Source organism: Oncorhynchus gorbuscha, linkage group LG12, assembly GCF_021184085.1.
Source record: "Oncorhynchus gorbuscha isolate QuinsamMale2020 ecotype Even-year linkage group LG12, OgorEven_v1.0, whole genome shotgun sequence".
Taxonomy (NCBI): Eukaryota; Metazoa; Chordata; class Actinopteri; order Salmoniformes; family Salmonidae; genus Oncorhynchus; species Oncorhynchus gorbuscha.
The window spans coordinates 30,750,511-30,763,133 of record NC_060184.1 but is presented as its reverse complement, the minus strand read 5'-3'; the positions used below and the strand labels follow the sequence as shown (position 1 = coordinate 30,763,133).

Genomic DNA, 12,623 nt, shown 5'->3' with positions numbered 1-12,623 from the left:
TCTTGTTTTTTTTAGAAAAGGAGGAAAGGATAACTAAAGAGAAAGAGCAAGGGACCTACAAGGAAAAGGTAAGGAATCGAAGGGTGATATGGTGTATGTATGTTTCTGTCTGTCTGGGTTTTATATGCATTTGTTTCATGTGCATGCTTTTGCAGCTGTGTGCTCATGAATTGTGTGTGCACGTGTGTGTAGAGGTGGCCCTTCCTCAGTCCCACGGCTGGCTACAGACACAGAACAGCTGTTTGTCTAGAGCTTTCGCATATTTTCAGTTTGAGCCAAATCAGCCTGTGCTCTGTTCTGGTCTTCAGTTTCAATGCAGAGGCTCCAGAGACTATATGAATATGACTACTATGGCAGGGGTGCGCTAACCCTGCACTAACCTGTCTCGCCATCTCCACATCTGCCCTCTTTCAACCCGGTCGGATTAGCCGTACTCTAGCAGAGTAGCAGACCGCCTAATGAGGTGCAGAGAGGACATGATACCTATTCCAGATGCTCAGGGGTGAAGTTACCCTTAGGTACAGATATAGGATCAGCTTCCTCTCCCCCCAATATTAACCTTAACCATTACTAGAGAAAATGTAAAACTGGCCCAAGATCAGTGTCTAGAGGCACAACTACAGAGGAGGGGCTCAAGGTCCACAGTAGTTGGGGTCTCATTGTGGTCAAGGCAGTGGGGGTTTTCCTTGTGTTGATACAGCATTCTGTATGATAAACAGGACCTGAGTCCTGGATGGTGCCCTATTTCCTATATAGTGCATTACTTTTGACCGGAGCCCTATAGGCCCTGTCAAAATTAGTAATGCACTACATTAGGGTGCCATTTGGGACACAACCAAGGTCTTTCGGAGATCACTTGAAAGTCATGGCCAACCGAGAGGCATGGAAAGGTTTCAGGGCCTACTGAGCTTCTGTCATCTCACTAATCACAGACTTTTTTAGGGTGACATCGTGCTTCCTGACCCCAAAGAAAAAGGGCGTATCGTCCATGACTTAATACAACACTTAACTAGCTACTGTTGTTATTACTATCAACAGCGATTCTAGTTAATGAGTTTACCATTTGATATGTTATCACTAATATCAATATATCAATCTGTGCATGTAACTTGGTGTCCCACGGTTTGCAATGTCCTGCAGCTGAGTTCTCAGTCTCTGGTCTTGGAGAACTACTGGTTGCTGGGCTGGAACAAAAGTCTACAGTACCAGATTAGAGAATGCCACTCTATACATCTATCATATCTGACATAGTAGTATGTACAGTATATCTGCATCGCATTAGTCTCCCAAATTCCTCCCTAATTAAAAATAAATAATAAAGGTAATCTTAATGCTTCCAACAATCTAATGGAACTCATTCAACCAATTTTAAATTCCTCCCGACATATCAGGGGGTTATTCACTAGGAACCAAACGTAAGCAATTGGCTGAAATGGGGAGGGACTAACCTGAACTTGTCCAATAACAAACACTTGTTTTTGTTGCAAAACATTTTGCTCCGGTTTACTATGGTGTGCACTAATGAACACACTCCAGATCTTCTCAACTCTCCCCCCTCTCTCTTCCCCTTGCAGCCCAAGAAAACGTCCAAGAAGCGGGAGCCCATCCGTGCCAGTACGGCGGGCGAGGCCATCGAGAAGATGCTGGAGCAGAAGAAGATCTCCAGCAAGATCAACTACGACGTGCTGCGTGACCTTAACAGCAAGGGTGGCAGCGGCAACAGCAGCCCTGCCCAGCCAACCTCCACGGAAGAGCCACCCAGTGGCCCCCCTGGGCGGAAGAGGCTGACCCGCCGCAAGAAGCAGCCCAACAAGACCAATATGGGCCTGGCCACCACCATCATGGGCAAGAGGTAAGGGGATTTCAACTAGAATTGTTAGTAGTAACCTAGCCTTCACATATGGATGAGTGTAACTAACATTTACATTTTAGTAGAAGCTCTAATCCAGAGCAATTACAGTAGTGAGTGCATACATTTACCTACTGGTCCACCGTGGGAATCACACTCACAAACCTGAAGTTGTAAGCAGCATGCTCTACCAACTGATCCACACGGGAGAATTAGCTTGGGTTGAGCTAATTCTGTTCTCATTAGTAGGTCTGCAGGTTTTATTTCTTAAAGGGATACTTTGGGATTTTGGCAATGAAAGCACTTTATCTACTTTCCCAGAGTCAGATGAACTTGTGGATACCATTTTTATGTCTCTACGTGCAGTTTAAGGAAGTGGCTAACTAGTGTTAGAGCAATTGCTAACAAGCTGTTACCATAGACTTCCAGTCATTGCGCTAACGTTTTTACACTGCTGCTACTTGTTGTTTATTATCTATGCATAGTCACTTTATCCCTACCTACATGTTCAAATTACCTCGACTAGCATTTCGCTACACTCGCATTAACATCTGCTAACCATGTGTATGTGACAAATAACATTTTATTTTAATTTAATTACCTCGACTATATAGCATCATTATTGTTATTTTATTGTGTTACTTTTTTTTATAGATTTTTATTTCTTTTTTACTTTAGTTTATTTATTGAATATTTTCTTAACTCTATTTTCTTAAAACTGCATTGTTGGTTAAGAGCTTGTAAGTAAGCATTTCACGGTAAGGTTGTATTCGTTGTATGCAACAATAATTAGATGGGAGTTTGATTTGATTTGAATGCTATTCATGTGTGAATATAGGAGAAGGTACAGTAGTGAAATGCTAATGTCAGGACTATGCTTCGACAGAGAAGGAATTGGAGTTATATAGAAATGTTTAGATTGCGAAAAGTCCTTTTGGTTGAAAAATATCCCAATAGCTGGGCTCTGAGAAGCACTTCTGGGATAGAAAATACAACAAGGCTAATATTGCTTATGATGCCTCTCTCTTATCGAGGTATTAAACAGACAGGCTATTCAACAAGCCATTTTTATAATTTCCTGACAACATGGAAACACTTTCACATAACCACAGGAACCAGGCCCTTTTTACCACCAATAATAGGCACCAATTGTGGCATAAAGGTCCCCTATTGCCTCTGGAGGTGTTCAAATTGTACACCCTCCTCAGTCCCCCACTACCACTCACCCCATTTCTGATCCCTAGGCTGGTTTGCCGAAAACAAGCCAATCTTGCCCTCTGGACGTCATGTCTGAGGTGTCCGTCTTCCCCCCCCTCTCTCCAATTAATCCTCCAGTTGGACTCCAAATGTCCTTGTGAGAGATGTAATGAATGCAGAGCAGACGGAGCATGAGATCACGACTTCTGTTACTGACACGCCACGGCAGACCATTTCTCATTTTGCCAATAATTTCTAGATCATGCCACGGCCACATTAATGATAATTAACATTTTGGTAATGAATTCTGAATTGGTAATGAAAATGAGATGTGAGGCACTGTTGGAGAGCTGATGAGTAGACTGCCGGTAGAATTACAAAGCCCCCATCACCTACCCTACTCCCCCTTCAGCAGGCTCAGGTGCCGGGGTCGGTATTATCTAGTCTCTGGTCAACTCCAACAGATTGGAGCTATCCCTTCAGGCCTCGATTCTTCATCAAAAGGCAGATGCTGGGTTTATATTCAATTTCTCCCACTAACAATGGATTGACTGCCATCAGTTATGAATATTATGTGTCATTGGAAGTAGAGCTCATTTGATGGAATCGTGTCACTTCTGGCTATTCAGTGTGTTAATGAATTAGATACAAGCATTACGGTAGGATTTTTTATGAACGTTGAATGTTTCAACTAAGTAAGGTCCAGCCTTTCATTCGTCATATTTAAGGTTGCACGTCTTCTCCTATTGTTTGAGCACAAAGCCTTACAGTCTTATTGACTCATTGATGCACTTGTGTCCCATCACTGCAACCTTGAAGTTGCTGAGGCTCTGGGCTTCAACCGAACAGACCACCGGTTCTCAGAATGTGATTAGCTTACGTGGGGGGAGGTGGGGAGTAGACGACGTGGACCAAATCAAATGTATTTATATAGCCCTTCTTACATCAGCTGATATCTCAAAGTGCTGTACAGAAACCCAGCCTAAAACCACCAAGCAGGTGTAGAAGCACAGTGGCTAGGAAAAACTCCCTAGAAAGGCCAAAAATCTGACAATGAACTAGAGTTTTAGTTCCAGTGCTACAGCAGCGGATCTGAGCCTCCTGCTGGATTATGGGAAAGCATCTGGAACTATTGGAATGATGAGAGGGGGGTAGGATTAGTTTCCCTGTGTGCACTTTAGCTGGCCTGGTTTTGTCTAAATTGGCCAGCACCCTGAACTATAAGGTATGCCAGCCTCAATTCTGTTCATAAAGCACTTTCTATTCCCGTCAGTGAGAAATGGCTACGTTTTGTTTCTGTTTCGTACGTGTTTCCTCATTGGATTCAAATAAGAATGTGTGCATTTTTAATACTCCCTCAACTTTATATCAGCATCTAGTATTGAATCACAGCCAGATGTCTGAGACTGAGGGAACAGAGTGAATTTCTCTAAGTGTTTCTCTTGAATGTTTGAAAGCTAGCACTTGGTATGCGACTTGCTATCCCCGTACAACACATTTCAGTTTGTTGTCACATAAAATGCTCAGTGCTTGTCATTGTGATGCATCTTACATTAGTCGGAGGCAAGATTGCTCTCTTTAAAGTTGTTGCTGCCTCCCATTTGTATGAGGAACCGCGGTGCGAGTCGAGCTTGTGGGATTCAGGTAGCTTAGCCTGCTCTTGGATCTGGCTGTTATACCTGGTACCTCAGAGCGTGTGTTGTGTTTTAAAAGCCCTTAGAGGAAAGGAGTGGAAAGGGAGAAGGGAGCATGACAGTAAATCCATTGTTCGCTGTGATCCTGTTGGTTAGTGCGCCGCCGCGCTTACACAATCCCCCCCCCAGACTCCTTTTCCTCGGATGACGCACAGCTAGTGTTGTTGATAATATCATCCTAGCCTCCACCTCCCACTCAGAGCGGAGAACTTTGTCACTGAATTGAAATACTTTCTTAGACACAAACTTGGAACAGTATCTGATGCATGTTTTTTTCCCCTTCTCATTTGAACCAGGTAAATTAATTGAGAAGTAGTTGTCATCTGCATTAATGGCCCGGCAAGATGTACAGGACACATCAACAGAGACATCAACAAACACAACAGCAGAGTCAGTCCAATACAGTAATTAAACATATATTTCCCCCATTACAGGGCTGAAACTCTTTTCTCACTGACAGAACTGGAGCTAACTGTCCGAGTCTGAACGTGCTCAGCTATCTATGGTGCTCTCTCACTCGCAGAGCAGAGACTCTTAGAATTAATTTTCCGTCTCGCATTCAGACACACTCTGAACACTGAAACTTTCCCACAGCCACAGATCACGAGGAGTCTCACCCCTCCCTTTCACTACAAGTCCTCCACCAGCTGCCAGACGAAAGCCCCCTCCGCGCCCACCAAACTAACAAAGATGGAAAAGCGCTCTTCCAGAGAGGTCAAAACTAATTACCCTGTAGTTCTTTGTCCCTCATCAACTCCTCCCTCCCGCCCCATCCCTTTCTCTTTATGAAAGCTGCAATCCCTGACTAGTCAAGGTTGGTTGTTTTAAGTGTAAATTGTAATGAACGGTGGCAGAAAAGTCTGTGTGCTGATCTCTTTTCAGGGAGACCCGCAGGAGCCTCTCAACCGTACCCTTTACTTGACCTTGATATGATTTTCGTTTTACTGGTAGCATTCGGGACCAGTGACACAGCAGGAAACTTCAGCAGACACACAGAGCTGTTCTGCATTTGAAAGGGCTCGTAATTCCAGCCTCCCGGCGACCTTTTTTCTCCTGACTAGTTTTCGATACAATACAATAATGTCAACCTTGGGGTCAGGTGTGTTTGTTTGTGTCTTTATTGACCTCGCAAAGGTCAAAGTTTGGAGCAAGAAGCACAGGCTGTCTCGTCTCACGCTGGCCAGAAATAGAAGCCCAGGATCTGGAGCACCCTGATGTGTTTTGCAGGGTTCGTCTCTGAGAGATTGCCTCTCGCCTTCTCCCCCTCAAACTATCTCCAATTTCCTCTTGAAATGTCATCATTTCCATCCGGCTGCTACTTTTCCCTCTGCTGTGACTCCCCCTCCCCCTTTGCCTGCTAACCCACTCCCAGCACCCGTGCGAAAGGCTACCTCTGCAAACCGACAGATGACACAGATGCTCTGGTTCATGCCAAAGCCCTCAGATGCCCATCCGGTTGCTGTTGAGGGGACCTGTTATGGAGGCACCTGGGTGTGGAATGTGCTGTGGCTGTGTGTGAATGATGCACCATACAGCCAGACCCCCCTGGTAGGCTCCCCTAGACCCCCACCCCCCTTCCATGCCCTCAAGCACAGCCCCCAACCGACAGATTGATTCGTCAACTCTCCACAGCATCTCTGTCATGTCGTGCCACATCTCCAGTATCCCTGCATTGGTAAACCCTGGAGTTGTTGACAGACGATTTCCCCAGAGGGCCGGATCTGGCCTATCAGTGTCTCCCTGAGCCATGCCTGTGGGGAGCGGAGGGAATGCACGCGAGCAGACCCTGTCTCCACCCGTAGGCAGGAAAGGACTTGCAGAGTGACGTGTGCAGAACAGGACCTGGATGTCTGGTTGTGTGGGCTTCTCTTTCCTATGGACTATACAGATCACATAGCAGACTCTGTAATGTTTAGTCTGCTTAATGCACCAGAGAGCTCTTTTCCTGAGATGTATTTTCCGGAACGCCTGGCATTCTTTCTGTTCTCAAACAGTCTGAGGGATGGCTCAAGCTCGCAGATGCATTTCTTATGTCAGTAAATCTCTGCCCACGCTCCACTCTCGCAGTGCCTCTCTTGTCAGGGGCAGCCACTTATTTGTGTGTGGAAGAATCCCAGCCTCTTCTTAGCCAGACAGTCACTGTCTCCCCCACTTGCACCCCTTGTCCGTCTGTGCAATTGTGCGAAACAGCAGCTAGTCAGAGTCTTCTCTTAAAGATTAGCAGTGGAGACTGATGGCCGGGTGGAAGTCCTTCTTCAAAGGAACTTCCCTCAGCTGCACTGACATCTGACCTCTCTGTAAAGTGAATGGTAACAGAGGTCATAGTGGCTCGCCCACTATTGTTCCACATTGTTGAGGGCAGTGATTTATCTGTAACTTGTGGTCAGGCAGTCTGGAGGGCACCTTGATGTTTGAGCTCAAAAACCACTTCCTGCTGTTAGGAACAATGGCTGTGTCCCAACTCAAATCAAAGTGCACAGGACACAGCAGGTGTAAAACAGAACAGTGAGACTCTTACTTGCAAGCTCTTTCCCAAAAATGCATTATTCAATATCAAGTTAAGATGAAATAATATAAAGTTTAAAAAAACGAATAATACAAATATGAGAATGTAAGCTATATACAGGGTCAGTGCCAGCACCATAATTTTGATATGCAGGGATACTGGAGTAGAGGTAGATATGATATGTACATGTAAGCAGGGGTAAAAACATGACTGGTAGCAGGATAGATAATATAAATAAATGAATAACAATTATAGCAGCAACGTTTGTGTGCAAGCGTGTCAGTGTCGGTGTTTGTGAATGTATGGGTATACACCTGTTGGTGTGCATAGAGTCGGTGCAGATAGTCCGTGAGTGAGGGTGGGCAGCCATTGTTTAGTTGTTCAAGAGTCTTATTTCTTGAGGGTAGAAGCTGTCTTGGAGCCTGATGGTCCGAGACCTGATGCTCTGGTACCGCCTGCTGGACGGTAGCAGAGAGAACAGTCCATGACTGGGGTGGATAGAGTCTTTGGCAATTATTTGAGGCCTTCCTCAGACACCGCCTAGTATGAATAGGTAATAGTACCCCTATGGTACTGATTGGGCTCTGGTCCAAAGTAGTGCACTATGTAGGGAATAGAGTGTTATTTGGGAAGCGCCCAATGTGGCAAAGGTGGCTTGGACCATACAATCTCATTGGCTAGGAGCTCTTTGAGGGGATGCTACTTCAGTGGATGTAATTTTGTAAATTTTGCCTTCCATGCTAAACGTTAACACTTATATCTGACGTATGAAGGAAATATCTTTTTCACCTTATGTATGGTGTGGATTAGTTCATGTTTATTGATTCATTGATGTTTATTATGTTTTAATTCATGTATTAGTGTGTACTCTTTATAGCGTAGACAATCAGCCATTCAATTGGCTACATTTGTTAATGTGATAGGCAATATAATCATTATTACATTTGATACGTTTGCTCTTATTTACCAATGGTAAATTACATTAAAAGTCCCTTTCACAAGAAGAATCATTCACAACAACAAGCAGGTTGTTAACCATTTGAGGGAAGTCATGAATCCTCATAGACTCAGAGGTTGAACTGCTCAGGGCAACTGGTGAAGATAAATCACGGAGCCTTGGTGCTGCAAATCTATCTATGTGGTGATCCACACACATTTCTATGCCGACCCTCTTTCTCCATCTGCTTCTCTGCGTCAAGGGAAGGTGATGCAGACATTTCTTCTGTCTCAAGCTGTCTCTGTGGGAACTCCCTCCCACTCACCGGGTTGCCATGGGCACAGCTCTCAGCTGTAGTCCTACTAGATAGGCCTGGGCTGAACAGGCGTTCTGACCACTGTTAGAGTAAATATTCAGTGCAGGATTATAATAAAGATACTCCACCTCTTACCCTATTGTTTTGTTAGGGGTGGAGATTCATGTATAGAATGAGAACATGAGACTAAATGCAATTCAAGACCATTTGATATTACTGATTGGCAGTGTAGTCGCAGTGGTCATAAAATCTCCCATGATCTAGACTCTGTAAAACAACACATTTCACTGCACTTATCTGGTGTATGTGACAATAATAAAAATACAAATAAATCTCAGATGATCAATGTTTTGCAGGGAAGGGCATGGTGAACATTTCCCTAGTGGATAACAAACCTGACCTGATCCAACCAAGCGGTCTGTTCGCAATACTATTTGTGAATGTTATTGCGAGTTAGAAAAATGTAGAGGGGGAGTGCGTCTGTGTGTTGGGGGTTGTGGAAGAAAGCCCCCCCACAGGCAGTCCCATTTACAGTTGGAGAATACCAACTGTGAAATTGGGTGTGCAGAGATGGGGGAGAGTGCCGTCACAACAGTGAGATACAGTGGGGGGTGGGGTGGGGGGGTGTAACTAAATCTCTCCCCGCTGCTGACCTGCTCAGTGGGAGCATCAGATAATAGTCACTTCTTTCTTCCTCCATTCCGAAGATTCCCCATCTCATTCCTATCCCCGAGACCCTACGTGCCCTCCAGAGTGTGTCTGCAGGAAGCGTGATAAGGCCAGCTGGTCAGCCAGAGGAGGTGAAATTACGTGTGCAGGGGAAAAACTGCTGATGCAAACTCACGGCACCTGGTCGGATTCCATCTGTATTCTTCCGGGGTAGCCCGTATCGGCTCTTGGATTGGAGACATTGTACTCCATCTTTAATGGCTTTATCCTTGGGGAAAGGGATGGCTTCATGTTCCCTGAGCCAGCCCCCCTGAAAAAAGGTTAGAGTCCGTAACCTCGCTCTTCAGTGCTGATAGTGGAGTGTGAAAGCAGCAGTGCGCTGGAACATGCCAGAAGGCCTCACTTCTGGCATGTTCTAGCCTATAGCACTATCCTCCAGGCTGTCGCTGGCCGTCTGCCTCCATTCTGCCTCGCACTAGGTGGCTTTAGCCAGCGCTCTACATATTGGCTCTGAATGGCCGTGCCGCAAGAGCGTTTTTCCAGACGCTCGGACACAGTGGTGGAGTTCCGAGGCTCCTGCTAGCCCGTTGGGCCCACGCCCCACAGGTCGTCCGCCTCCACCCACCAGATAGTGAGGGACCTGGCAATACTCGTGTTCCATCTGTGCTCACCCCTTTGCAGGAAGGCAATGGGGGGAAATAATCAGGGTGTGGCCCCTTCATACTGGTACCCACACCAGCTGGACAGCAAGGACCAGTCCTAAGCTAGTCACATTGTTGGTGATCACTGCTACTACCACCACCCACTGTGGTATGGTCGAGTGCACACTCCCTTCAAATATATTTATATCCACACATCTGCTGTGCGATATTGGCTCCAGTGAAATATGGCTTCCCTTCCCCTGCTGTCAGATTGAATTGACAAGCATTATTGACGTGGTGACATATGGGCCTGCCTGGAAAAAGCTCTCGCTCTGAACCGATGGAGGGGAGAGATGCTCTAATATCACCACCACACATTTTACAGTCAAGTCCAATGGCTGTCATTTAAATGCTTGCTGCAAAGCCCTCTAATATGTATCTCTTAACTGTATAAGCGTTACATTTCTCTCATTGATATTTTTATTTTTATTTTATTTAACTAGGCAAGTCAGTTAAGAACAAGTTCTTATTTACAATGACAGCCGACCAGGGAACAGTGGGGTAACTGACTTTTTCAGGGGCAGAACAACAGATTTTTGTGTTGTCAGCTCAGGGATTCAATCCAGCAACCTTTTGGTTACTGGCCCAACGCTCTAACCACTAGGCTACCTGCTGCCCCCAATTGATAACTGTGATGAAGTTTCCATGTTGCCATTATTGATCTGAGCTCAGATTTGCTTTAAAAAAAGACAGTACTTGTGTTACTTATGTTACTTTGACTTACAAAGCCTTTAGTCCTGAATCTTGGTAATACCCTAACCGACCCACATCTCAGACAGACATAACTCTAACAAAATATCAGTACAAATAAAATACCAATTTTAAGCAGATGGGAATACCCATCCAACCCTGCCTAGCCCCCCATCTCAGAGGGGGGTACAAGGGGGAGCTTGGAGAAGCCTAGGAATTAATGATATAATTAACTGGCAGATCTGTCTTTGGTGTACTCGCTCCATTAGAGCTTGTATTGACCATCTGACTGAAGGCTGAGAGGGCACCTGCGGTGCACAGGGCGGGCATTTGGGCACATTTGGGCGTGGTCCCTTTGCCAGCCAATTCTACTGGAAGATTCCTTTCCCCTTTTGGGTGACCCCCGTTTCACACAAGCGGTCCCATCTCCCCCTTTTACCACAAAAGATGTTCCTCAATCTTGGTTTCAAATATGATGAAATGAAAGTCAAGGCTCAATTCAATTTAACCTGTAGTACAGTCTTTATGTAGTATCTTTTTTCCCATGGTCAAATTAAATACATTTATATTTTTGTTACATTAGCCTATGAATGTCCCGCTTAACATAATGTTTGTGTCATCATCGCAAATGTTATTAATATTTTTTATTTAACCAGGCAAGTCATTTCAGAACAAATTCAAATAATGCTTAAAAAAACACTTAAACTTCAACCTCTTTTACTAGCTTTTGCTACAACTGCATACAAAATAGTTATTTTGCTAAGATCACAAACAAATGTAATCTTAGTGACTGTTCAAGCTGTTCATAACATCAGTGTAAGCGTATTAGAAACCCCAAAAAGTTATTTTGTTTAGAAGTAATAAAAACTTCAATCTAGGCTATGGGCGCAGATGGCGATGAATTTCTTACTGCCGCCAAGAGTCGCGCGCATCTGTGCATGACGTCAATGTGTCGTGTACTGGAAAAGGGTCTATAGGAGAACCCTTTTTGTTTAGGTAGAACCCTCAGGGGAACCCAAAAGGGTTCTACCTAGAACCAAAAGGGGTTCTTCAAAGGGTTCTCCTATGGGGACAGCCGAATAAGTTTGTTGCTAGTTAGTGAGCGAGCCATTTCTGCTATAAACTAAACTCGGATGAAAGCAAAATATATATCACAACTATTTATTATTTCTAAATTATTATACACTACCGTTCAAAAGTTTGGGGTCACTTAGACATTTCCTTGTTTTTGAAAGAAAAGCACATTTATTTTGTCCATTAAAATAGCATCAAATTGATCAGAAATACTGTGTAGACATTGTTAATGTTGTAAACGACTATTGTAGCTGGAAACGGGTGATTTTTAATGGAATATCTACATAGGCATACAGAGCCATTCAGAGCCTGTAATCAAACCCACAAATTCTGATGCTCCAGATACTCAACTAGTCTAAAGAATGCCAGTTTTATATTGCTTCTTTAATCAGAACAACAGTTTTCAGCTGTGCTAACATAATTGCAAAAGTGTTTTCTAATGATTAATTTGCCTTTTAAAATGATAAACTTAGATTAGCTAACACAACGTGCCATTGGAACACAGGAGTGATGGTTGCTGATAATGGGCCTCTGTACGCCTATGTAGATATTCCATTTAAAAAAAATCACTCGTTTCCAACTACAATAGTCATTTACTACATTAACAATGTCGACACTGTATTTCTGATCAGTTTGATGTTATTTTAATGGACAAAAAAAATGATTTTCTTTAAAAAAACAAGGACATTTCTAAGTGACCCCAAACTTTTGAACGGTAGTGTATATTATACATTTTCCTATGCATTCAAAGCAATAAATATGGCACACAATAGCTCACTTTTGGCATTTTCCGAGAGTAATTGCTTTTCAGGCTAGCAACCGTTCACCTTTCTCAGACAGCATGTTGTTTATGCTGACATCACAGTGGAATGGGGCTATTCCTGAAAGGACTGGAATGTATGTAGATTGGAATTGACCCCAACACTAAAGTGAGAGTTTTGACCCCTGCCCTCCCAGACTCTTTAACTTGTGCTTGGGGAGGGAGGGTGG

At 44.2% G+C, this 12,623-nt stretch overlaps 1 protein-coding gene across 1 annotated transcript in view; it reads left to right on the top strand.

The window, feature by feature from the left end:
* Positions 1–12,623, top strand: part of brf1b (BRF1 RNA polymerase III transcription initiation factor subunit b) — a 121,410-nt gene that overhangs the window by 82,687 nt on the left and 26,100 nt on the right. The window contains exons 15-16 of the mRNA XM_046291801.1: positions 16–68; positions 1,575–1,852. Coding sequence (XP_046147757.1) covers positions 16–68; positions 1,575–1,852 — 331 coding nt within the window. The remainder of the gene's footprint in view (positions 1–15; positions 69–1,574; positions 1,853–12,623) is intronic.